This window comes from Halictus rubicundus, chromosome 18 (genome assembly GCF_050948215.1).
Source record: "Halictus rubicundus isolate RS-2024b chromosome 18, iyHalRubi1_principal, whole genome shotgun sequence".
NCBI classification, from domain to species: domain Eukaryota; kingdom Metazoa; phylum Arthropoda; class Insecta; order Hymenoptera; family Halictidae; genus Halictus; species Halictus rubicundus.
The window spans coordinates 5,424,934-5,452,801 of NC_135166.1; the positions used below are offsets into that span (position 1 = coordinate 5,424,934).

General features: G+C 41.0%; 2 protein-coding genes and 2 long non-coding RNA genes across 6 annotated transcripts in view; 2 read left to right on the forward strand and 2 right to left on the reverse strand.

Annotated features, from left to right (window-relative positions):
* Window positions 1–12,980, reverse strand: part of LOC143362719 (carcinine transporter) — a 42,509-nt gene extending 29,529 nt beyond the window's left edge. Inside the window, exon 1 of one of the 2 annotated variants that reach the window (XM_076803107.1) lies at window positions 12,780–12,980. The gene's annotated coding sequence lies outside the window, so the exon portion shown is untranslated. Of the gene's footprint in view, window positions 1–2,013; window positions 2,038–12,779 lie in introns of those variants that run through there. The other variant, XM_076803108.1, reaches the window with a different exon arrangement.
* Window positions 3,754–4,220, forward strand: LOC143362861 (uncharacterized). Its single transcript, XR_013083705.1, has 2 exons — window positions 3,754–3,897; window positions 3,965–4,220. It is a non-coding gene; the product is annotated as an uncharacterized LOC143362861 (long non-coding RNA).
* Window positions 12,981–13,940: 960 nt separating the features above from the next.
* On the forward strand, window positions 13,941–26,582 carry LOC143362872 (glutathione S-transferase-like). 2 transcript variants are annotated; one of them, XM_076803369.1, is made up of 5 exons: window positions 13,941–14,143; window positions 22,289–22,448; window positions 23,300–23,467; window positions 25,474–25,616; window positions 25,945–26,582. In XM_076803369.1, exons 1-5 carry the CDS (start codon window positions 14,138–14,140, stop codon window positions 26,110–26,112), a joined length of 645 nt encoding a protein of 214 aa, XP_076659484.1. In that variant the 5' UTR covers window positions 13,941–14,137; the 3' UTR covers window positions 26,113–26,582. The 2 variants fall into 2 exon arrangements, with proteins under 2 accessions (XP_076659484.1, XP_076659485.1); XM_076803370.1 differs by lacking the exon at window positions 13,941–14,143 and adding an exon at window positions 16,623–17,199 and having other exon boundaries at window positions 25,945–26,580.
* LOC143362873 (uncharacterized) lies at window positions 26,378–27,751 on the reverse strand. The gene is made up of 2 exons (XR_013083706.1): window positions 27,628–27,751; window positions 26,378–27,200 (listed from the first exon to the last, which is right to left on the reverse strand). It is a non-coding gene; the product is annotated as an uncharacterized LOC143362873 (long non-coding RNA).
* Window positions 27,752–27,868: the final 117 nt, after the last annotated feature.

Below are 27,868 nucleotides of genomic sequence, written 5' to 3' on the forward strand. Positions count from 1 at the left end.
GGTTCAGAAGTTATGCGTGTGTAAAGTGGAGCGGTTTTAAGCGTTTTTGACAGGTAAGGGCGCTGCCATGTTTGCATGCACTAACCTTCGCGCGCCGTCCGTAGAGCGGAGCTGCTAGATGGCAGCACGCGCACTATATTAACTAATATAATGTCCATATATTTTATGCGACCATATATTTTAATTTTCCTCACCGATATCTGTTATGAACGTTCCGTCTTGAAACCCTCCGTGCGCGGCCGTAATCAGGTAGAATTACCTTTGTCATAAACGACAAAACCACGTTCAGATATACTAAACGTATTATAATTTTAAGACACCCGAAGTAGGCACAGATGATTTCCACATTTTACGAAATTCCACGACCAGTCGTGTCCAAACTTTGTATACTCGACTCCCACTCTACCCAATTTTTCTTCATTTCTACCGTTTTTCCGAAACACCCTATAACCAATTAGATTCAATTTTCCTAGACCACACGTACATCCGAGTTTCCTTAAAACCTTACACACTGACACTACCAAAGCACAACTGTTTCGACCATCGAAAAACCAACTACTATAGTAAGAATAGCTGAGACTGTCTTACCGCTAGAAACGTTAGCCGAGACTTGTAATTATCCAATAAACGACACTTGTTCTCCGCAGTATGATTTTCCATTCTCTGTATTCGGAATCGTCGCGATCAAAGACCCGTATTTCGTGGGTCCGATACACACTAATAATATAGACGATAATCGAGAAAAACGATTTTATGAGCATTTAATTAATTATTTTAATGTTTAAGGGGGGGGATAAACCCCTGGGGCGGGGGTGGGCATAAACAAAATTCGAAATTTAAGAGCCACCCTAATGTGACAGTCATAGTTCCTGGTCGTAGAATTGCTGATGATAAATTGGAATCATAAATGAATTCTAAGTTAAATAGTCGTGTTACGTTTGAAAAGATGAGAGAAATGCTTGAAGAGACCTCCGTGAATGGAATGGATGGAACGACCGTGAACAAGGCCGCATTACTCTTGGCCTCCTCCCATTGTCAGATTCAGTTTTTACGAAACCGCGTCGCGTTAAGTTCAAGTGCACCGACGCGCGACGCGACGCGACGCGACGCGACGCAACGCGAGCAAGTTCGACGAATAAATGCGGTTGAATGTTACCTAATCAACCATAGGATTCCTTGCCTTGTACCAATAGTCGAGCAATTTTTCGAAATTTATTAATGCCTCAGTCCACTCAAATTCCAGAAACGCGATCCTCGTGAGCATTAAACGCAATGCATTGCAATATTTGCAAATTATTTTATGAACAAACGGCAAGCAGAAATTGATTCTTTCATGTACAAACTATTGTAATGGCAATAACTACTAGGCGCGTTTTTTTAAATAGGAACAAAACTAATGCGAGAGCTCCAAAAGTGTACAGAGTCTACTCGATAAATGTCCCAAATATCTCGCCGATAACTGTCCGAGAATTATCCCCACTACCGTGAGGTATGCCCCGTGCGGGGTTAAGAAGCTCGAGCATATTTGGTACCATTTGCATTAGAAAAATGCCGCGAATATGTTGGTGAAAGTCCCATACAAAAATAATGAAAAATAAAGAAGTTTTGTTATTGGATGAGTAGTGGTCTCACACCGATACACCTGATCCGCATTATGTTTCCACTTCTCGACGACCAAGGTCCTCGAGCTCCGCTGTCCTTTTCTACCTTCGGCAGTGGATCAAAGAATAATATTTTCTTCGTGATAAATGTCCTGGCCGGACCCCTGTTTTGAATTTTGACCATTTATTGTGTAAACACTGTATTTGAAAATCAAATTTCCGATTTGCAAACAATAATGATTCTAAACTCGCTTCAAAGCTTAGCCTGTTCTTTCACAATTCGTCGTTCATTTTTTCCTGTGCACACTTACTATATTGTTTGCGTTTTTGGAAGCAAAGATGGTTGACAAGTAACATATTTCAGAATGGAATAGATACAGGTAAACTATTCTTTGATAGTCGCAATTCTTACCTGTTCCACTACTTTTTTAATGTACACCTATGTTTAATATATTCGTCGCGGTCGTTCTTCGGGTTTTCCATATTCTCGAGCGAACATTCCTTTCCGCGTCCAACAGGTCAGTTCTGCAAAAATGACGTAAGCGATTCTATCCCGGTGCTTGTATCGTGCTTCAAGTTAATTTCAGACAAAAAATATTTCATAGTATTACATTTACTCATCGACACACTTGCTATACCTTTTCGTGATCATGTACGACACTTCGCCACTCATTCTTTTCCGTTCGCCGTCCTCCTTACACAGGAATTAGGATCGTAACTATAATCATGTTTGGTGTAATTTTAATTAGAAAAACGAGATGTGATGGTAGTAGTTACATGAAAGAATAAAAGATTGGAAAAGTTGCAATGATTATTTGACTGGTTCCAAGGGGAATTCCCACCAACTCATTGGTGGGGATAAAATTTTGACAGTTATGGTAGACACCCTCGCGACAGTTACGGAGATAACACTGTAGAGTTTTCAATAGCAGTAATTCTGTTCTGTTGACTCTTCTGAATAAGGTGGTACAATAAATTTTTCTCTTTCCCTCTGAAAAGAGTCAAGGCAGTCTTTTTTCCCAGAAAAACCCAGTCGACGTTAATCCGCCGTGACAATTCTACGAAGCGAGAAACGAGCGGGGATCGAAGAAATCGGGTAATAACGGAGAGTATGCTGTTCCAAAGCGACGCGGGTCGGCGTCAACGATTAATTTCAATGCCAGCCGAGACGACGATTCGATCAGCGGACAAAGTAGAGTCGGATCTTTCACGGCTATGGTTTTTGCGTGAAATTCGCGAAGGGAACGTGATCAACCGGTGGCAACGAAAGTGTCCGACTTCCGGATCATTGGCGCGCGCGCGATCACAGAGATCCCGATCGAGAGGGTGTCACCTTGATGCGGCCGGGATACATACTTCGGAATCATAGGAAACACAACGACGCCCGTCGATCTTTTTGCGATTCGATTCCTGATCGAGTGCCTGGAATAAGAAACGGGCCGATCGAGGAACGCGGACAATTAGTGACCGGGAAGACGATGGATTCCGGAAAACATCGTTCTTGTTCCAGTGTCCTTCCAGTTCGAGAATTTCGCAATGGCGGACGATCTGTAATCTACCTCAAGAACAAGTACGAAGAACAAGTACAAGAACGGTTGTTTTAATTGGAATCTTGAATAAATCGACGTTATTAGAAGGTTGCTCGTAAAAGCTGCAACTAATTTAACGGATCGAAAGTGTTCCTTAGCTCATGGTGTTGCTGTACAGAATGGATATCCAAGGTTACTGTAAGTTGCACCCCCGTTAGGTGTACGATAAAATATTCGAATTGCAATTTTTCATAAATTCTATACAGGTAAAACGTTTACTTGGCAATTATTTACAATAGGGGATTCCTCGCCGATTCAATGACCTTGAGACATGTCATTAAGGTCATAATTCTAAACAACTTGTTCGTATACATGTCACCCCCGGACGAGGTTATTAATATTCGCCGAGTATACGTCCACTTGCGTACAGTGACTCACAGTAATATTCGACCACTTTTTGAAGGGCGATAAGATTTTTAATATTGATCATACGACTTGGATTTTTGTTGAGAAGATTGCTGACGTACAATTGTACTCAACGAACTAAATTTCTATGGACGTTGTTTAACATATTTTGCCATTTTAATCGAAACTTGTAAGTTTTTGGTAACAGGTAACCGGGATTTGATGTGACTCCATGAATAAAGTTTGAGTGATGTCCCATCAGAAAGACGCGACGCGATGTTTCCCTCGGCTTCCGGCGTGGCGCGGCGCGCGTAATTCAATTCATTCCGCGTTACAGTGCCTGCTTTCAGCGGTATCCTTGGGTAAGTCTGCTCGGTCACGCTCAGCTGATTCGATCGATATTACACAAACGAGAAAAAAAATCGACAGTTTACAGTATGGGTGTGATTCCTTCCAAGAAAAACAAAACGAAAAAACACGCTTGGTCGTCATAAGCAGGTACGCGGCGTAGGAGTAAGGAGGATACAACTTGTCCCGCTGTCGATTGCCCAATTAACGCTGTGCGACACACATTTGAATTTGTAACTCTGAATTAATGTTTCTAATAGCTCTTCGCGAGTTCAATACGAATCTACTGCATAATTGTTTTTAATTTTATCGGCTAGAAGATACTATACTTTGACAGCGAAGCTCGAGTGAGATCGGTCGCCGAGGAGTGTAAACACACGTGTCTACACGATGCATGTCCAAAACACGGGTCTGGCAGGGACAATTATCGGTTGGAAGATTGTACTATTCTTTGATACACTGCCGAACGTAGAAAAGGACCGGTCGAGTATATCGGTGTAAGACCAGGAAACCACTACTAATCCAATAACAAAACATCTTTATTTTTCATTATTTTTTATGGGACTTTGCCCACACATTCGTGGCATTTTTCCAATGAAAATGATACCAAATATGATGTAATTTCGATGATATTTACCGAAGGCCTCAGCTCTCGCGGGACATTGAACTGTGCCGACTGTTGCGACTCTCCGCGTCTCTTTCTTTCCCACACGCTGTCCTTCTTTGCGTCCGAAACTTTCATCGTTCATTACACAAGTAAGTATCATCGGAATTATATCATTTTTGATATTATTTTCCTTAGAAAAATGCCACGAATATGTTGGAGGAAGTATTACGTTACACTCTCCAGTGACCAAGGGCTCCCAGGCTTCTTGGCCGCTCACGGGGTATACCCCATGGCAGTGGGGATAGTTCTGGGACTTTTATCGGCTAGGAATTTGGGATGTACAGTGTTTACCCTATATGTGTCCCAAATGTCTAGCCTATAAAAGTCCCCGAACTATCCCCACTGCCGTGGGGTATACCCCATCAGGGGCCATGAACCGAGGCCTCTAGAGCTTCGCTGTCCTTTTCTACGTTCGGCGTGGATCAAAGAATAGTATCTCAATAGTAAAAGACTTTTGTACTAACAATTTTCTCATATTTTCAATGGTTCATGAGATATTCTAACGTTTTACGTTCAGTAGAACGCACGGTAAGTCTTAAAAGTGTTAACGTCATCTAATATAAACAGCAGCAAGAATATTAAGTAAATGATTGTATATATTTTCGTCGCAATCGTTTATCTTTTTTATTCTTCCGAGATTCTACTTCGAGGATACGATCGCAACAAGTATTGAAATTGTTGAACAGGAAAATACGGAGTTGCAAGACGTTTGATTCTGAGAGTACTTTAAATCAACGTTTTTTTCCTGTTTCTTACGGAATAACACTATCAATCCCACGTCACGTTGATACTGGGTAAACGAGGAAATCTCGGAGGTGTGTCCCGGGAAACCTGTTTCAACACTATTCGAACCCTTCGTCCGCCTGAAGGTGGACCGGCCAGGTGTTGACCGCACACACTGTGCGCCATGCACCGATGCACCATGCACCATGCAGAATACACCATGAGGAAAACACCTCGCATGCGATCGTAAATAGCGGAATGTCGTTTGACCGTTTCAGTAACACCGACTCACGCCGTAATTTGATACAACGCGATTTTCCGTAAAACGCGACTCATTGTGATTCCCCTGAATAGCTTTTCCGCGTCGACTGTTTTCCTGTAACTGGATCATTCGTTGCCAGCAGTCGTTCATGGAAATACAGTCGAACCTCTATAAGACTACAATTCTGTTTATTCCCTTCCGCTCTACTGCGGGAACCACCATACTATACACACTATACACTATACTATACGATCCTACTATCCTGCTAGTTTTATAACATGTAAATGAACTTAATATTGTCATTGCCATCCAAGGAAGGTAAAAAGGAGGTAAAGAAGCTTTCATTCTGAAAACTATATTACAGTTGAAATAAACATGGATAATCGCACACGCAGAACTAGACACTTTTAGTCTTGAACTTTCGTCCACAGAAATATAATGGAATTTTGCTTTTCTTCTGTATATTAAACACAATGTAAACCTTCATTGTTAATATGTAAACAAATGATTGATCTGCAACTACAAAAATATAGATACTCTAGCCGAAGTTCGGAAAATCGGTCAAGTCGGACTGAGCTCAAATTTTGCATAGAGCCTCATTTTGCATTAAAAACGTACTTCTCAAAAGGATTTTTGGCGACTCGAAAAATCTTTTTTATCATTTTATTGTCATTTTCTGCCGTACCGATATGAAGTTTCCTACCTTATCGATATTTCCGTACCAATTTCAACATGTTTTTGTATCAAATACTACAAGCGTACGGCAATTTGAAGTCTTCTATTTCCCAAATAATATTGTTACGCAAACAGTGTATGACATTCAATAACAAAATGGTTTTGTATAAGACTCTTCGTAAGCGTTGTTATTTCACCTGACATCTTTTTTGGAATAATTCAACATTGTAATTAACGTGAGGAAGTGTCCTATCCTTATTAAACCTAATCTTTTAAAACTGAAATCTTCGTGATCGGCTGTCGCGTTGCAACTCAGGTGTATTATAATTAATAACGTTTTGATAGTCGTATTTAATAGTACAGTTACATTTCAACCTTCTCGAACGCAAGTTATATTTTTGCCATTAGGTGAACAAAGTTACACGCGAACCTTCGAGTCAACTATTCACGTTACGGTTTTTATGTAAGTATGTTACACCGACAGGTTGCACTTTAGACATTCAATCGAAGGTTTGACAAAAACCCTCTAAACCGCCTAATCGAGGTCACCTTCAGTTTGCATATTAATCAAGCGTTTCGAAATTGGAACTTTTCTCGTTATCCGCGAGTGCTCAAACTTTGCACAGATTTTTTTTATTAATTGGAACAATCCAGAGGGAGGGGGCATAAACAAAATTCAAAAGTCACCTTAATGTAATATGCGCTGAGAAACAAGTTTCTCTACTAAAATAAAGTGCACTAGGTACATTACACCGATGCAAAAATAGTCATTGGAAAATGCATATTTTATGAAGTACCTATTAGTCTCCGATTTGATAAATATTCTGAGTCTCCGGTAACACGTAATTATAGTCCATCTATGCTACGTTCAAATTGCACTTAGAGATAATAGCAGATCTAAATTCACTGTGATTTAAACTATAAAAATCTTTTAACACAACGAACAAGCAACTCGGACAGTTGTGCAATGTCACATCGGATAGCAGTCAAAACATGCCATTTTCTAATATTTATAATCTAGTTGGAACACGCTTATTAAGTGTAATCACCAACTCGGTGTAGGCGAATGTAAATAATACTTGAACGGTATTGATGAAATATGTTGATTTATTTGATATTATAATATATTATTTATTTGATATTATGAATCATTCAAAATCACACACTTTGTGAATATAGAATAAACAAAATGACGACTCAAATATTTTAAGTGTAACGATAATCTGCAGCCTCTTGGAACAGTACTATCTATTTCGAGTAAAATTAAGAAACCCCATCGATTTTCTTTATCTATTTCGTTAAACAAACGAAAACGGACAGGACACTCCATTAGTGTGCGATTGAATTTTGCATATTGTGCCGCAGTTTTCAAGCACAATTAGTTGATTCCTGTGAATTTGTAGATGTATACATAACAACAGCTGAAGACAGTATCTTGACGAGCAAATAAAGAAATCGGAAGTACTATGCGTCTATCAATAGATGGCAGTGAGAAACTTGTAGGTACAACAGAGATGTCCCTACTTCGCGCTACAGGTGTTCCCCTATTAGCCGAATCGCTTGACGAAGACAGCAAAGCACGTACTTTGCGTATGTAGCATCCTCGAAGAGTCCATGAATCATCTACGCGATGCACAGGACCGTTCACGATTCGTAGCCTTGATAACCGGCTCGATGAATTATTGATAAGGCATTTGAATTCATTTGAATGGTGTGCCACACGAAATCGGAAAGAACTCGACTCAGAAAGTGACTCGATCGTTTGACTTGACCCCAACTCAGCAGCGGCATGCGCCAACCTCTTCAGCAACACGTAATCGGTTTCAGTTTTGTCCACGGATCGATTAGCAGAATCTTCTATAGTCTTCGTCGGCGGAACGCGGGTTTATTTTAGGTATAACTTCATATGCACATTGCAGTTTTATCGAGCCGAAGATTTGCAAAGATTAGCTCCTTGCGCGAGTAATCGATCGAGCCAGCTCGTGTTGGCCAAGGAGACATGTAAGTTGCAGTTTATTCGGGACATGGCAGGTTTCAAAGAACAACAAAAACTACAATTTTCATTCATTTCACTGCGCACCATCAATTGTACATTTCGATAACCAATATACAATTTTCGGTGGCCTCGGTTTTTGAAACATTTTGGAAATTTTGTCCCGCTAGATTTTGGCAAAAATGTTATTTCTGTCAAACAAAGCTAAACAGATTCGTAAAGTTCAATTTGATCATATGTATAGAAACAAATTTCAGGTGCAATGTGAAAATAAATGAAAATCACAAGGTGTGCTATTATTATCTCTCGAGTCCTGCTCGAAATAGCTACAAAAAAAAAGTTGACGAGAGAGAACAATTTGTTAAGTAACAGCCGCGCGTTTCACAATTATGTTTCCGTGCAACGAGCTCCGCTTCTTTCATTCTCCGATGTGATTAGTCCCAAGAGTCGGTCGCCTAGAATTCGTCCACTCGCGTCAGGGTCACCAGAGCTCGCGGTGTTGCTCGCGATTAGTCATAATGGCAATTATTTTATTGTGTAACGTTTCCCTTGTTACCAATTGAATTCCCTGTTACCGTGAGGCGGCTGCTCGACACGCCCGCGTCTTTAACATCAAACACCTTGAATATCAATGCTCGTTACGTCCGATATAAACGCGTACAGCTCAATTTCAATGACGAAATCGTTCGGCTCGGCGCGACGTTAGGTATCGCGAAACGGGGAAGAAAAAAAAATAGTATCGAGGGCGTGAGCGAACGAAACGCTGCCGCAGCTGTTTCTGCTCGATCTCCGTCTTGTCGGTGTGTTGCTCGGACATGTGAGAACGTGACAGTGTCAGTTTGTACAGAAAACCAACGCGTTTACGGTAATAGAGCAACCGAGGTGTGCGTTATTACGTTGACCCTGACTGCGAATGAATGGTCGGAGTCGATGACGGCGATAGCGATAGTGTCTTTGATCGATGACACTTTTCTTCTTACTCAGCTATAGCGTCACGAGACAGTACAATGGTTCAATCGTTTGCAAAAACCAGTGAACATTTGTCTCAGTCTGTTTTGTAATAACTATAGTCTTGTTCCTTCGAGGACTATCCTATTGAGTGTACTTTATTCGTAGCCCTCAAAATTAATCGATCGATAATATTGTCGATCCCGGCTTGACGACAGATCTCGTGGTCCCGTTTTCTCGCTATATGTCCACAACATGGTTCTATCCAGGGACAAAAATCAGCTAGAAGATCGAATTATGTTTACACTCCTGGGCGACCGAGCTTTGGATCCCCTAATGGGGTATACCCCACGGCAGTGGGGATAGGTCTGGGACTTTTAGCGGCTAGATGTTTGGGACATAATATCGAGTAAAGACTGTACTGTGTAAGCGAATTTGGTACATTCGATGTATGGATGCAAAAATGAATGTTTAAGCCTGAACAAGTATGTATGCGTATAAGTTCTGCCCCCCAAATATGGATAATACGGCAGTCAACGTGCTAAGCTCTCATACCGGTTATTTTCAAGGTGTCCTACATGTAATAATTATGTCTGCTCGTGTGTAACGAAACCTGTCGATAATGAGAATGTCGATTAGACAAATTTGAATTCGCGGCATGGAAAATGTCGAGATAAATTTGTAACGATGATTCAGAAAAAGTATACGGATATCATGGACCGTCATTAATCTGACATTGTAAGCGACAAGCCTACCGGGCGTGATACTATCAGTATGTATATCGAACGCAATACGATATCGATCAACATTGATGAGTCATACGACCTCTGGTGATGCTGAGCGCAGACCTTGCGAATTATTCGTATGTTTTATTCAAAAGAACACGCTTTAATACGTTGAGAATACGAAAGCCTCAAATCTCTGATCAAGCATATTTGTTCACGGGGCAGTGCGGGACACGCCGCTGGTACAATGATAATAATTCGTTGTAGCCGGCACGCTGCGCGAAGAATAAACGGCACGTTATTAGAGATACCGCACAGGGAAAAAGGAAATTTAGCCCATACCAGGAAAAAACTGTGATTTATGTTGTGCACGTTCTCTGTGCTCAGCTGACATTCTGAAAACTATCGTATGAAATCGATACGCTAATATGGGAATGATTTGCCGGGGAACAATGCGATGAATATAAACCTCAAATTCCGCGAGCACTATGCCAGCGGTTCCCAAAGAGCGACCTGCGAAATATATTTTTGAAATGTGATTATAAACAGTTCGTAATGAAAAGTAATTATTGTCATAAATAAAGAACGATTATGTTATCAAATTATTATCCTTCCCTTATGTGTAACTTTTTACCTTTTTGCTTGTTCAGCTCGCCAAATATATTGGAATTTACAATTTGGCCCGTTTAGGCAAAGCTTTGAAAACCCCTGCTCTATACCCACAGAATAGAAGTTTCTCGTACAATACGGCTTGATTATCGAGATGTTCATTGTGCACACAATCACTTTGAAGACTTTTCAACGTCCAAAGTGGTGGGATCGATATTGTCGGACTGGCCCCCGCCCCACTTGTATATTGAAGTATACAGCTCTCCTGTAATTTTCCGCAATTGACACTATTGGGTTTACATCCCTGTTTGTTATTTACGTAACCACCGGACCGGGCGCGAGCTGCCCCCGCAATAGCAAATCAATCGTTTCGATGCCGATCGATCGTTTTTAAAGTGGGCTTAAACGCTTTTAGATTCGCGGCAAGTGGCCTGTCGCCAGAAATCAAGGGTCAAACATTGTATCGGTGCGCGGTGACGTCTATCCCGAATGTGTACACACGGGGTGAATCGCGGAACGTGATCAGTTTAAATTATTCTGTTATTAGCAGGCCGATCGAAACTTTTTTTCATCGAGTGTAGTAACTGCAAATCCGACTGTCAACGGTGCACTTACATACAGAACGAAATGTTTACAAACAGTAGTCAAGTTGGATTCTTTGAAAATATTCAAGTATTAAAAATTAACAACAAATTCTTATCTCGTAAATTTCTTCTTAAAGATTCGGTGTTTGAAAATGTAAATCTACTCGTAAATAAGTCTACTTCAAGAAAAACAAAGTGTCCACAACAGATATTCCAGGTTTCGATTCAATTCCAGACTGTCCACTTTAATTTGAATTTCGCGCGTCGCGTCGTTTCAATGGCGACGCGACGCGCGGCGCTTTTCTTCCGCTTCCGCATATTCGAGCCGCAAATGGAAATTTTGATGGTGTTTGGAGCCAAAGCCAACAGTTTGTACGCCAAATTGCCTCGACTGGTAATTCGTTATGCAACCCAGTTTCGAAGTTCAGTGGGGGGACGTTCGTCAAACAATGCTGCAACCTGACCTACGTGGTGATTGCTATTAATCTTCTCAAATTGTTTTGTTGTCCCGTTCCGCGTGCTTCCTTGCTTTTCAGAATGTTCCGATCGGTTACTTGAAACCTTGTCTTGGTGTACCCTTTCTCATTGTCAGTCGACCTGATTATTTCTGGATCGTCTAACCGCGATAGATCACTTGGCAAATATGCCATCATCAACACTGTATTTATTATACACTTTGTTTTACTTATTGTCAGCTTACTTAATTAGCGATGCATTTGTTTTCTTTGTCTCACTGTCCGTGTCTGCTGCATAATACAATATGCATTTTTGTGATGCAGGGACAGTACCCCTCGTATACTTTATATTAGTCTCCTAACTGCAATTTTTGACATAATGGCTGAAGTATGTCCAATTCAGTAATGTTAATTTTAACATGAAATAATAAAGTTGACACTTATAAATTTTGTGCAGAATCTATGGGAAAATCTATGGGCACTAAAAAGAAGAGTACAGGATTCTTATCAATCACCATCAACGGCCATCAATTAATTATAGAGGAGAATTGAAGAACAGTAGGATCACAACTCTTCAAATTAGTTGAAAAGGTATGGCAAAATGCCTTTTAAGTTAGTCAGAAAGGCCCAGGCCAAACCTAACCCAGAGCTAACCAAGATTCTTTCCAAATAGCTATAAAAATTTAACCCTCCGTGGTCTTTGGCAACTACAAGAAAAATTAAAATACTTGATCTAACGAAAAAAATGTTAAAAAGCGGACACTTTACAATTGACGAAATTAAAATTATTTCAAATGTATGCTGCACCGCGATATATAGCCTCGGAGGCCGGCGCGCGGTAGAAGCAGCGGTCGGACTGCCTAACATGTCCCAAAGTGTCCGCTTTTCCAAAAACAGGTCCGTAAAGGGGACACTTGGGGCTATATCCTCGTTTGTTTCATATTTTTAAAAATGCCCCAGCTTTGAAAACATTGCATTGAGATTCGTTCACAGGTCATTAAAGACTACAGCATGTTCAAATTTGAACAAAATCCGAAATACTACTCCAAAAAGTGTCCGATTTCGCGTGGATGACCCTATCTATAATGGCCCTGTATACGTACATGGACCAAAACGAGCATAACAAAAGTTAAAGGCAATAGCATGCGGAAACTATGTCAGTCAACCGATATAAGCCGAATAACCGAAAATTCTTTTCTCCCCGATTCCTTTCCGATGGATGATGAAGAGAAAATGAAGTTAGCAGGACACTCACGGCAGGAATCCCGCTGAAATCCTCCTGGTCCTATCCGCTACCGATAAAAAAAGAGAGGACTGGCCACAGAGAAGACTGGCACTTCACTCATCGCCGACTAACCTTGCACTAAGCTCTGTCACCTCGCTCGTTGCAACGATAACAAAACTTGCGGACGTGTGGCCCGCATTTTAGAGACCCCGCGACCGATCAGGGTACGCGGAGCGTGTAAGCGTGTAAGCGTGGAAGCGTGCAAGCACACAATTCTTCGCCACTTATAGTGGGTCATTAACGATGCCCTCGACGATCCTTCGCGGCAAGCAACATCGTTCCATCGCGTCATATCGCGTCGCGCCATGTGCATGCTCCTTTGTCGGCTTTTTCTTCGTGTTCGGTGGAATTGCGCGACGTGCGTGCGTGCTGCACAATTCATTCGTGCATCTCGGCTTTCAGTCGCGAGAACACTGTTAACTCGAATGACAGGAACCAGTCGCAAGCTGATCTACCAATACCCTTTGCCCGCTCTAGCTATACGCGGGCGGTGGACTCAGAAATACATCTCAATACTTCTGGGGCTAAATCTACACACCAAAAAATCACATATAAACATATGTCCCATACACCCTAGTTCTCGAATTATGGTTGATTAACTCGTACTAGTCTTCGTATGTTAAGTTACGCTATAACTCCTTCGAAGGTCGTTCAAGGTCAACGTATCATACATGGTTGAATTTGTCTTTTCATTAGCTATAATGTTACATTATTTCGTTAGCTATAACGTTAGGTTTGGATTAGGTCTGTGTCAAGTCTAAATTAGGTTCCCAAATAAATAAAATATATACAATAAATAAATGGAAACACTAACAGAAGAAACACCACTATGTAACTCTAGATATAAGCTTTTAAGAAAAGAGTCTAAGTACTAATCACACATGTAAGTCACAATACTTATAAGACTGAGGACCCATTCCATGTGTTATAATACCGGATAGGTAGGCCTGTGTGGAACGGATCAAGGACTGGTTAGGGAGAGGAGGAGGGGTTTTAGTGGGTGAACCACAAATTCCGGTCCCACACTCTCCGGCCAAAAAAAGGCCTCCAAACCTAACACAAACCGAAACCATTTTTTTTTTTGTTGGCGTGGTGGTAATCCAAGTTACGGATTCCCCGTTATCCCTATGGGGGATATGTGGGACTCGCCTGGGACCTCGGACGCCTCGAAGGGGTGGTTTTTCTGTCGAGGCCATTCTTCTCGTTACGTGTGGGTGGATGGGATTTGGATAGGGATGCGTCCCGTTCGGATATGGTGGCCGTAGCGCGCAGCCAGTCCTAGTGGCCCCGATATTGGAAGAGGCCTCCATTGTGTGAAACCCACGAAGATGGAGGTAACGTAATGAAACTAACTGGCTTGCTCTGACCAATTAACCGACCCAAGCACGATATAACGTTGAACGTGTGCTTGCCGCATTCCCCCGTTCGCGTGGTCGTTTACGCCGTCGAATATAGTGTTACATGGAAATGCGTTACGCGGAACATCCCGCGGGATGACGAGTTCGCCGCGAAATCCGCTAAACACGGAAACCTACCTGGGAATCATTTTTCATGGTTTAAAACCGAAATGCTTCAACTGCTGCATCGCGCCATGCCGTGCGACAGAGGAACAAATCACGGGAACCCATAACGTCTCAAGGTATACAGCTGGCGTCCACGATTCTGAAGTCTGGATACGGACTTATACGGTATAGGTAAATGAATTGTTAACATAGATTTTCTATCAACTGTCGCCTTACAGTGGGTGGTTTTACACATAATGTAACGTCACCACTCAATCCAACTCCAACAACTCCACAAATCGAACATTCTTGGATAAATACTTACAAACATTTTCTGCATTTTTCCCTTTTGCAGCCTCGTATCGAAAAAAAGTAAAGCTGATGTTTAGGGCAGGCAGCTCCGGTGACCTTGACCTTTGCGCATGCTGTCCACAACACTCTCGTATGTAGCCCGAAAAAGATTGTAATTGTTGCCTGCCAATCCTGAAACATTTACTAATTGTTGATAATAGGACATTTTTCAAGGAAATATCTCATCGTGTTGTATCGAATCTAATCAATTGTCGCTGAGAATCCGTCCGCTGTAGCCGCGCTCCGATAGGTCCGTGTTTTTCGTTAATAACTCTTTAACAAAGCCGTGGAGAACATTTTCGGAACGACCTTGGGAATCGCCCTCTTCAAGGAAGTAAAACGTTTTTGGAACACGTCAGGAAAATGCTCCTCCTATTTGCAATCATGTTGTTCACGCAGTTTGATGAACTAAAATAGTGGAACTGTTATCTCATCACCTGTTAGAACTGTTCGTCGTAATCTCCCAGTCAGTCAAACCAGGAAATGGCAGACATCAGCAACGTCTGCAAGGAGATGCAGGCAGTAAGTTTGCGGTTACCAATCGAGTCAGACGTTTGGTACAGCATCGCCACACCATTAAATATTTGTTACACCATCTAGCGGCGATTTTAGTAACCGCAACTCCTGACACTTACAACAGATACAACGATAGAGAGCGCGCACTAAAAGCGACTATTTTTCATTACTTTATAGAAAAAACAGAACAGTATTTAAAATAAAATTGATGCATTGTAACGTATTATAATTAAAATAGTCGCTTTTAGTCCTCATTAAACCTAGAGCTCATTTAAATGTATAATTCTATATGCGCGCCTTCTGTCGTAGAAATTGAAAGTGTAGAAATTGCAGATTGACTAGCGAGTCACTAAAATCGTCTCTACATGGTGGCATCTGATAAAAACCTGATGCTAGCACGCTCTGCTTCCAATATTGTGTCTAGTTGCGGAAACAGATGTGTGGACAAACCGCGGTTGTGTTGGGCAAAAGTTGGTCCAATCTACCGGCATTTTCGAAAATGCTTCTCCTACAGATATTTTACCCATACCTGCAGTATTATTGGTTTCGCTCAACGAAAGCAACCCAGAAAGCTCAAATGCTCACAACGCCTTTGATCATGCGCGAGCTAATCGCCCGCGAAAAATAGAGAACAGGGCGGGGAAACGTGTCGTTCTCTCGCGAAAATTTACATTTAAGATATTTAAGAAATAAAATTAGATTTAAGAAATTTAGAGAATTAAAGTGGACCACACTGTGTGGACTTACCTTTCCCGTAGTTATTTCGGGCCTCCACTTCAATCTTTCCGGGCACACTGGTTCACCTCGGTAATTGCGTCTCGACACGTTGACTTCGGTACGCGATGGAAAGTAAGCAAACCGAGCTCGGCGGAAGCCAACACGACAATGACCCTTGATTTTCGGCAACGTGACGTGTCGGTCCTTATTCCCCCCACCCTACTCCTTATCCGCGAATTTCCCAATGGGGCGCGCTTCGCACGCGAAATCCTAAATCGAAGGACCGTACCATATAAATAGCATAACAGCCGCGCCTCGCGACCGAAGGGGGGTTCGGAACCTCCCCAGGGTAAGATCGCACCACCCACCCCATAACCCCAGTTTTTGTCCCGCGTCGACGCCTCCGGGTTGTATGGCCCGTGTGCGGTGGTCCCATTTCCAAAGTACCTGTACGCACGGGATGTCTTCACAAAATGGCCATGGCTTTGTCGTCGGGCGGTCCCATAAAGCGACGCGCCCTTTGGCGTAGTCGTAAGGGTCGGTGGTGCGCGCAGCAGGGGCAGGACGGTTTTTCTATGATCTTTTAAAAAAGATTAACAACTTAGAAGTCTGATTTTATATTTACCAAAGCATGTGCCGAAGATTACAATGTTCCCTTGTAACTGTATTATAACTCATAAAGACAATTATAAAGCATCTGTGCGAAATAAACATACGATTAATTTGTCGATACGAAAGTGAAAGTGAAAGTCAGGATCGTTGACCTGACCGCACATCCCTGTTGTCATATACCTATTATCTACCACCGGGTGTGCAGGAAGGAAGGAAGGAAGGAAGAAAGAAAGAAAGGGTATAGACAGGAAACGGAGACAGCAAATGTCGAGAAGGAGATGGCACGCGATCGTCGCGCGTCGAATTCGTAAAACAATTTCGGTTTCGAACAGTTCCTCGGGACGATGAGGGTTGCAGGGTGGCACGGCGCAGTGTGGGGGACAGGAGCGAGAGGGGACATGGCCAGCAGGGGGTGGTATAAATATTCCGAGGTTGCGCATCTTGCTCGTTGTGACTGGGGGTGGTGACGCGCGACGGGGGAGGAGAACAAGTGGTGCCGAAGGAGCACGAGGACCCTGGATTCGTTCGTTTCGCGTGGCGAGTTCACGTCAGTGCGAGCCCTGCTCCGCGCGAGTGTTCATTCAGCTGGTCAACGCCAACACCGCCGCCATTGCCATCGCCATCGCTAACGCCAACGCCAACACGACGGTGCGGTGCTCACTCGCCCTGACTTCCGCGCAAGAACTTTGGCGGTGAGTTCGAAACACATTTCCTTTGCTCGGGAACGATTCAACGCGTTTATCGAACAGACAGACATATCGCGTCGCATAGTGATCCCAAATCCCCGAAAGCTGGCCAAAACCTAAAAATTGAATTATGAGTTAGGACCTTTTTACCCATTAGCACAAGTACTCTAATAGTGTCTCTATGTAGGGGTAAACGGGAAAATGTGCGAGATCACTTGTTGAACGTGTCGCTGTTAAGATTCTTTAAATCGTTTCCTTAATCCTCGATAAAACCGATAATCTGACTGCATTCTCGTTAGAAATCAGATTGTACTTGCTCTCTCGTTACAATGGCTGATCAAGTCATTGTGAATAAATGGATAATCCATCACTTATCGCTTTATTATTAGAATTTTTCAACAACACATAGTAAAGTGTGTCCCAAGATGGTATAAACGTGGAGGGGGTTAATATAAGGAGGAGGATGGTATAAACGTGAGAAAATATAGAACAAATTTTTTTTCAATTGTCTCCTCCTTTAAATTTCTGATCGTCATTAATTATTTTATTACATCGATCTCTGCTGACTTTGCATTCTACAATAGAGACATAAATTCCTCAGTGTGCTCAATTATTGACAATACTACATTTCGTAGCATAGTGAAATTTTTATGCATTTGATTATTATATGAGAGACATGCTAAAGTTTCCATTGTTGATATTTATGTACTACTAGTACAAAATATGTAGGTGTATTGTTAAACGAAATTGTTATTATTCATTTGTAGGCTAAAACGATAACTATTCCCATTTTTAACACCTTCGCTGTTAGCAATAATATGGAAAATGTTGTATACGCGAGTTGCATGATTTGAAGAGGATTGCAATGTAAATATTTTTTGTGTGTGTGAAGCTACTTTTATCAGTGTATGGTAGTTAATATATGTAGAAAAGAATTTAACAAGTTATAGATAAAAGGGGTCTGATAGAAAGTACCGAGAAAAAAATTTGTTTCTTCTTTCTTTCGAGTCTTTTTTTAATGCGACCCTCGAATTAATTTATAATACATAATGAGGCCCTTGATAGTAAACGAGTTTGTCTTTAGGGCAACACCTGTACCCCCTCCAAAAAAACCCAGACCTAACCAAAATTCGTTCAAAATCATTATTCAAACATTAGTTAGGTTAAATATTTTAATTATTTAAATTTTTAATTTTTGTTGGTACTTGAATGGAATCTTTGTTAGTTCTGGATTAGGTCTCTTGGGAGGGGCCTAGCCTCTCCCCCACCCTAAAGGGAAAATTCGGTCATAAGATACGCTTCTATGAATACGTACGTGCAGGAATTATTAATATATAAAGTAACAATTAAAATTTATAACTATCAAATTTGTATGTTCATGTTAAAATTAACTTTACTGATTAAGTTAAAATTAACTTTACTTTTTACTAATACTACGAATAGCAATTATTAGCAAGTTTATTAATATTATTGTAATTGTCCGTTTTATAAGCATTAAATGCGAGAAATAGTTGAATGAACGATTCGCGTTGCTGATATCGTTGTCATTGCCATCAGCGTTGAATAACGACCGAATTTCCACGTGCTCTGAGAAGAATGTGAATTTTAAAAGATTTATGACTTGTCCAAGTAAACGGGGGATTAGAAGGACGTCGATAAATGGGGTTGAATTGATGAATCGCTCAGAATGTCCTGAAGAAGCTGCGTGTTATTAGTGACCCTACGAGAAAAATGAAAGTAACGCATAATGAATGTAAAGTAACCCTACGAGAAAAATGAAAGTAACGAATAATGAATGTAAATTCCCTAGTGTTAGTTCTCTTTTGTGTAAGTAAAATATGTAAAATATATGGAAAAAATGAGAAATATCTATTGTTTAATAAAACACTGACGAAATATTCTACAATTATTTTTATCACAGCGCGGCCCTTGCCGTTTAATATTTATTCGACAAAATATAGCAGCCAGTGGAAATAGAAACTTTTTCCACCAGTTCTCGCGGAGAAAAATATTTTTTCATTCAAACCTGGAAAAAAGCGACAATTTATTCCGTTGGCGTATTTCCTTGTCAAGAACGGAACAATTTAGTATCGCGGCGAAATTGAAGTCGTCGTTCCCACTAATGATCTAAAGTGAAAAACGATCGACGGAGGTTTTCGTCTACGACGTAGGGGTTGAAAGGGCTTTGAAAGGGGTTGAAAGAGGTGGTGCTACGTCGTAACGCACCGACGGTAATATTTCTTTGAGACCTTGTAGCGCAGCCCTGCGAACTGAAATAAGGTACGCCGAAGCATTGGCCATTGATTTTGTGTCAAATGCGATTGCTGGACTAACACTATCGTGATTACCTTATGTCATAATGTCGGCGTACCTCGGTTCGTCTTCGGGTGTTTTCGTCACTTGCTTCGGTAGGTGCGGATGCGAATACATTATGTCACACTCCTCGGCGACCGAGGTCTCTCGAGCATCTTAGCCCTCCACGTGCTATACCCCGCGGCTGTGGGGATAGTTCTAGGACTTTTATCTGTTAGGCTTCTGGGACTTATATAGAGTAACCATTGTATTTCGCTAGGGACTTTTATCTGTTAGGCTTCTGGGACTTATATAGAGTAACCATTGTATTTCACTAGGGACTTTTATCTGTTAGGCTTTTGGGACTTATATAGAGTAACCACTTTTCTTTCGATATAAGGCGATGGCTAGGACTGGCTTTCGGAAGAAGAAGATGAAGAAGAAGAGGAGATAGCGATTTTCTCATTTCGAAATGAAAAGCGTCGATTTGTATTGGAATAAAATTTTACATATTGACGGTCGCTCGAGCTTATTCCCACCGCGACGGGTCAGGAATGACCCGGCATAGCATACGGAGGGTTAGAGGATAAAAACTTCTGGCAAAGATTTTTTACACGACACGATTCCGACATCGATATTACATTAAGTATCTGGGGATCGAAGTCTCCGTAACGAGATTGTCAGTTCAAAGACGACCGGAAGCTGTTCTCGTTTGAAGAACGAGAACAGCTTCTTTGCCGGCGCGGCGTAAGGAGCTTAGGTTTCGCCTAAGATTTGATTTTATCATCCAGCAGCAATCAGTACTCGCGGAAAACGTCGATCCAATGGGAAATGCGAGCTAATCCCGAATATGACAGTCACACACATTTTCAATACCTACTTACTTCTGCTCTTGCTAAAAAAATGTATGTGTTCCTAACATATTGTATCCAGTGATTTATATTTTTTCCAGAATGAAAAACTGTTGCACGTAATTATAAAGAACTGACGTTACTAATGTTGATACCAATATTTGTGTGCTTACAAATTTTTCAGAAATAAATGTAGATGTTAAGGTTCAAGGAGGGCAGGAAGTAATAAACGATCTGAAAAAAACAACAATGCAGCAGAACAGGATGTAAAACCGTGAATCTATCAAGGGGAGAAACGTGCGAAGCGTTATATAAGTTTTACAAGAAAGTGTGGGGGGGGCGGGTAGGTTTATCGAATGGGTGGAGGTAGAATGTGATAGCCTCGATATTGAAGAAAAAGAAGAATGAAAAGAGGATAGGAGAGTATGGGGTGGATCACGTTAATGGCGCCAACATAAATATGTATACAGGGTGGTTTAAAATTTAGTCCCCATGATTCTTCAAACATTTCTAATGATCTGACAAGAAAATGTTTCGAACAAAAATTAATCAATACTCAGCAGTCTACAAGTTGCATCATTAGAGATTTGAGAGAAGTTTAAGTTCAATGAATAATACACTTACAATACCAGTAAGAAATGTATAGTGTGTGTCGAGAGAGAAGCTGAAGAGAGTGCCGTAAAAAAATGTTGAAAAAATTTACTTCAAGTGTTAATGGGAGACCCAGATCGATTTTCTTGGCGGGAAAGGCAAGCGTTGTGATTCAAGAAATCAATTCTGCCGTGAACACGTTAGAGCCGCAATGAAACAGAATGACTTGCTATCAATTAAGGGAACATCGTTATACTCTAGGTTCTACGACGAACGGTACGTTGATTTTCATTCATGCGGCAGTGCAAGCTGTCCAGGCGCTGCTATACTGTTTGCGTCGCCTCCTATTATTTGCTGGGGATTAAGCTACCGCGTCGCGTTGCGTCGGCAAACAGCGAGAGTATGCGACAATAACTAAACCGCTCGCAGATCGGATTACCGGGAATGAAACGCGTCTACGAGAAGCGTCCGACCGATTAACCGAGGGTAGCTACGCGATTCGCAGTAACGGATTACCGCGTCAAAACCGTTTCCTATCGATCACCAGAACGGTATGCGATCTGCGGGTATGAGAATCAGAATATACGACACCCTGTATTTTTACCGCGTTTTTAATGGAACACTGAATTTCACTTCGCTGGGTTCAGGCTCTCACGAGACGCGCTTCAAGATTTTACGGGCTACCTACTTTTTTTTACGTCATTCAAACCGGAGAATCGACGACGTTTTCGTGTCAGTAGGTCTGTCTGAGAATTCTGTAGTTTGTTGCGTCTCTTTAGTACACATTTCTGTGCATTTATCGCAAACAGAAATATGTATACTGGGCCCAGCAAAACCATACCCGTATTAATTTTTAATTTAGTGAAACTTGTGGCACAGAAGGTACACTTGTTTGTGCTCCTTATTTGTAATATTTATACCTAATTGTTTTCATATTAGATTACAGCTTTCTTACGTCACCATATTTTTGATTTACTATACAGTTAAATACAGTTATGTAGAGAAAACGTGTCCACAATACGGGCCTGCCCAAAGGTCTACGGACATATATCGGCTAGGAGATACGAACGTAGAAAAGGACAGCGAAACACGAGTGGCCTCGGTCGCCGAGGAGTGCAAACGTAATACGGGTCGGGTTACTTTTTCCCCTCGATTCGTGCTCCCTCCCCTCATCTGGCGACACTGCCCCAGGTGTCGCGAGCCATCCCTTGTAAGACTATTTCAACCGCAAAGAGTACGGAAAATCGACATTGCGAATCGAATGTAAATTCTTTTCATACGACACGTATGTTTGTTAAAAAGCTTGACACGTTCCATGAAACGTTTGTACAATACAACAAACTATTTGGCTTCTTTTTCAGATCACGATAGGAAAAATGGACGAGAGACAGCCGTCTTACAAATTGATCTACTTTAACGCCCGCGGCCGTGCCGAGCATATACGATACATATTTGCGTACACCGGCATCGACTATGTTGACGAGAGGATCCCCAAGGATAGCCGGCAGGAACTGAAGAAATGTAAGATGAGAAAAAACTCGATTTTACTATGCATCGCGGGTATCTCGAAAATTCCGTATAGAAAAGTAATATCGGGACGCGACGGCACAGCGAGGGGAACATAGACGACATCATACAATTTCCCCATCATGCTAATCCATAATTTTTCTCTTAGGTATGATACGTTACGCAGAAATCATTTGTACCATAAATCCATTTTTTGGCTTTTTCTTACTCATTCTCCACTGCATTTAGTTTCTAGCGTTGGATAAAATTAGATCCGCCTTATCCTTCTTATCTTCCACCCATGACCTTAGGCCTCAGATGCAAGATTTCAGCGATGACCGTCGGTCTTTCCACGTTTCCAATAACGTAATCCTACAATCCATTTTTCATTAAAACTGCCTCCACTGAGACGCACCAAGTATTGTAATTGTCCATGTTCAGCTTATCAATTTTAATGGTAACCACGACACCGTTCGCCATCTTTCTTTTGCTTAGCTTGTTATATTTTTACACCGCGTGCTTAACCTCACTTTTTCAAGACATATAAGCATGAAAATTGGCGCCAAGTTTTTTCTCCGGATAAGCTACCGAATGGCCTATTGCAAATTCAATTCGGTTTGGGGCCACTTTTGACCTCCTCATCCGGCTGCATCCTTTGCTAAAACTGCTAAAGCTGTGAATGTTAAAAAGTGAGAAAAACAAAGACACCGGCGTTCCATTAGTAGGCCGCGTTGATTAAAATCTGCGTGATTTGGCCTGCTATTCAGAAATAGACGTTCCGTGTATCACGGTCTCGAAGGCCGTGCAATTTTCTATCGATCGACGCCGTGGCTCTGCATTCTGCATCGAACTGTATTTGTTCTTAGCGATGCCTTATGGAATGCTACCGGTGCTAGAGATAGACGGGAAACTGATTCCGCAGAGCAACGCGATTGCGAGATACTTGGCGAGGAAGCACAATCTGACTGGAAGGGACGAATGGGAGGCGATGCAGTGCGACGTTCTTGTCGATACTCTCGGTGATCTCAAGCAAAGTGAGTAAAACTAGAAACTATCCTAAATCCTAGCTCCTACTCTAACAGTCAAGCAATACTCAACATATCCACTAGCAGCTATGGGCTCCCGCGGATGCCAGTGGCAGTGTCGTCAGATCAAGACTTGTTCCCCCACTCTAATTTTTCTTCCGCCGCGGCGCGATCACGTGACCTGCTCCGTCTCTGTCGTGCCTGCTCCGGCCCTGGCAGAGAGAGGGGGTAACTTTTTCCCCTCAATTCGTGCCCCGTCCCTTCATCCGACGACATTGGCCCGTGGGCACAGCTAAGGGCAAAGCTTTGGATAAGTGACTTAGCGTGGGGGTAGGCCATAGGACAGCTGGCCACGTAGCTGTGACAATGCGCGTGACAAATACATGCAGCGACTTACACTATACAATAGACCCAAAAGCCAGCAATCATTGGCCAGGTCACCGTCGCGCTTAGCCCCCGCTATTAGTACAGTGAATTCTCTATATACGTCGCCGAGGTGTGGCCGATAAATGTCGCGGAATTATCTCCACTACCGTAAAACTTGAGAGACCTCGAGAGACGGATCGGGTATATCAGTGTGAGACCAGGAGACCACTACTAATCTGATAACAAAACATAAAAGTTACTGAAACTTTAATTTTGCTGTCGAGTGTATTTTTTCCAGCACTTTATCTACGAATATAGTTGGAATAGAACGATGATACTATTCAATGATACAGAACAGGAAGATACTACGCCCGATAGGTACCTAATTTCCAATTACGATGTGCGCGATTATATAACATTCCAACAGTTTACATGACGCGTTAACGATCCAAGCATACACCGCATAAATTGACCAGAACGAAATCTCAGTATGAACACGTGCCCACAATTTGATTTCATCTTTTTTACGTTATTTGCATACCAAATAGAAAACTTGAACCGTAATTAATAATACCGCGACGATATCGTGGAACGAAGAGAGAAACACATCGATTGAATAACATTATTGTCGGTGTTATCGTCTTTTTTATCTGTTGACGAGAAAAATAATCGACCTCGGTATCATTTACGATTTCAACGGCTGTCTGTGCCGAATGCCAGTAGATTTTTCTTATATCCGTGTTATTCCTCCAATGATTTACCTGAACGCTTGGAACATCTGGATTTTTTTGTCCGGTTTGTGCGGTAATTTTTATCATTCATGGTCTGAACGATTGCATCGATCACCATAAAAAACATGGACAAAAAACACGTTATAGCAATTTATGGAATACTAAATAATTCCTAACTGCTAAACAATTTAATGTTAATTATTCTTCAGTAATTTCTTTGTTGGCGATGTGTCCCAAAACTAAATTGAAAATTTTTATTTTGAAAAAACTCTAGACTAGATAACAAAACCGGTTTGTTGCGGATGTCGATATCGTAGATTTCTCTATTGTCAAGATGTCGATAATGTAAATTCGTATTTCATAAATGTATATTAGTTTTCTCTCTTATCGACAACATTAATATTGATTAATTGTTAATTTTGTCAAATATATAATGTTTGGACAGATTGTAGATATTCTTCCGTTGGTTCATCTCTTCCAATAAACAAATTTCTTTTGTATAAATCAGATCTGAATAAACTTTCTGATAATGGTTAAATAACTGAATTTAATGCAGTTATAAGCGTTGGGGATAAATGTTATTATAAAGTTAAAAAATTTATTTGAAAATAGTCCCCACAGGTTTACCCTCTCTAAAAAATATGGTTCATTTCTTGTTGAGTAATTTCTTAAGATTTTGACATTTTTAGAATAAGCCTGTGTAAATAACGTTGTATTAGAGTTCTTTGCGAAAGTTGCTCAAACAGTTTCCAAGAAATTGTATGGTTCGACGCTGTAACTTTCGCGAAGAAAGTTTAAGAAAATTGTCGAAACTAAAAAGAACACCGCAAGGGATGTTGATTTTTCTTTTAAAACTTTTCCGGTTATGATTTTTGGCAACATTAATCGTAGCTCGCGGTATACCGCGATTCATTTTAGTAATCTCCCAGTATCGCACCGAAGAGAATCACTTCAAGAAAGAAGAGAAGAAGGCAAAACTTCTGAGAGAAACGATACCGTTTTACTTAAAAAAGTTTGAGCAAACTGTTGGCGAGAATGGAGGCTATACCGTCGGATCTACCGTAAGTCGTCGTTCCACTTGATTTATTAAAATTGTAGAACAGTGTTTTCTCGATATACGTCCTAAATATCTAGTCGATAAAAATCCCAGAACTATCCCCACTGCCCGGGGATACCCCCCTGTTACTACGCTGCTATTTACTATTCAATTAACTGGTAGAACTGTATTTCGTTAAAATGAGCTATAAATAATATTTCTGTAGCAACTTGTGTCTATTGTTACTTATGTTAATTGTTGAAATTTAAAAACTATATTTATGTATACGAAATGTGCCCAACAATAGAATTCTAGAAACATTCATTCGAATAATATAAACTACCATTTTTCAGACTACATGGACGGACTTCGTGTTCGCAGTGGCTCTCGAGAATTTCGAAAATATTTTCGGCCGGAACGCTTTAGAAAATTATCCTGCACTACGGGCATTAAAGAAAAGAGTCCACGAGATACCTGCGATTACTGCTTGGCTGGCGAAACGACCTCACACGGAATTTTAACTATTTTCTTTTTCAAGGGGACGAGTACATATCTGAGTACATATATGCGTACTATGTGCGTGTGTTTAATCGAATATAATAATAAACGTTTGTTAACATTATGAATTGTCAATGTCATCATGTGTTCTACTGGTGTGTGAAACGTTGTGTAAATCTATTGCATGGCTATAGCAACTCGTCAAAGTGTGTCAAAGATGCCTGCAGTAAAGTGAGAGGGATTACGATTATTTTTTCTTAATTACAAATTCAAATTTCAAATTGCATGTTTTCTTTTTTCTCATTTTAATGATCATGTTATCATACATACTTGGAATGTTCCGACAGGGACCAAAAACAACAATTAATCCCAAAAATTGGGATGGACGACACGTTTTCAATTTTCTGTTTTCTAAACAGTCATCTCTTATTTTCATGTTAATCGTTTGTATAGTCGTTCAGCAAGCCTTGTGGCGGGCAAGGGCGCCCGCTGACGCCCGCGGACATAACTCTGGGCAATGTGACGTCAGCGCATTGTCGCCTGACGAGGGGAGGGAGCACGAATTATAGCGGTAGAAAGGGAAATTGGAGTGGGGAAACAAGTCTTGATCTGGCGACACATTGCGCCAGCGGGAAAAACATTGTCATAGGTTGAACTATCGAAAGGGGGCGTGGTTCATTGTCCGCACAAGTCGCTTATGCCCGGGGAATCAAATTCTCTGCCCGCACGGGAATAGCTGAACGGAACTGGTATACGAGATACTAACATAGGACTCGGAGGAAAGAAAAGATGAGTGATGAAAAGATAACGATAAGTGAGATCACGCGTAAAGTTACGATTAAATGTTACCGGCTAAGTGTTACAAAACAATATATTGTATGTTGAATCGTTGTAATTACAAAAATGCCGACTGACCATGTTATAACAGTTATCCTACAAACAAACGGCAATTAGCAAGTTCGTTCCTTCCACTCATTAATTACTCATCGCAATACCAATGTCGTTCATCTATCAATGCGAAAAATTAGTTGCTAATAGTGCAAGGCGCATCTATGCACGTGGACTCCGCTGATAACAGAATCACTATAAGGAAAACATGGTTGCCGCTTGTCTAACAGAAATAATTAGATTAGCCTGCATTAAAAAGTTGTAATAATTGCAAATTCAATCACTGACATTGAGTTACATTACTAGAATATTGAACGAAATGGCCGTAAAATAGGATAATCCTAAAGAGTTCTAACATAGTACGCAGAATATTAATCACAAATTGTTGATGTGAGTGTATCATCTGTAATTATAATTAAATTTATATATAAAGGAAAGAGAAATGATTAATGATAACATTCTAAAAAAAGAAGAAATATTCTAAATATGTTGCAAAATAATATTTATATTTTAAAACCAAAGTTTCGTATAAGGTTTATTTAGTATTAGCAGCGCACTGATAATTTTAGGATCATACTATTTACATACTGTACACGAGAAAATGAACAAATAAATAGTGATTTAAAAAATAAGTACATGATTAATTTCACCTTTGTTGTTAAAGCAGGAGACTGGATTTTTTCAGAAACAATCGGGTACAATTTATTAGCATAATATGAAAATATTATTCACACTCGTTCTCACATTTCTCAATCAATCTCTTACAGTCTTAGTAATGAAAAACACGGACCAATCAGAGCACGGCTACAGCGGGCGGATTATGACTCGGCGAGACGTCCCACTGAGCGTAGCCTTGGCATTGGACGAGCCGGAATTCTGCCGCTGTAGCCA

Excerpts from the sequence above, each read along its gene's own strand:
- LOC143362872 (XM_076803369.1), top strand. Across the intron at positions 23,468-25,473 it reads TCTCGGTGATCTCAAGCAAA|TAATCTCCCAGTATCGCACC; the intron begins GTGAGTAAAACT and ends GATTCATTTTAG. Across the intron at positions 25,617-25,944 it reads GCTATACCGTCGGATCTACC|ACTACATGGACGGACTTCGT; the intron begins GTAAGTCGTCGT and ends ACCATTTTTCAG.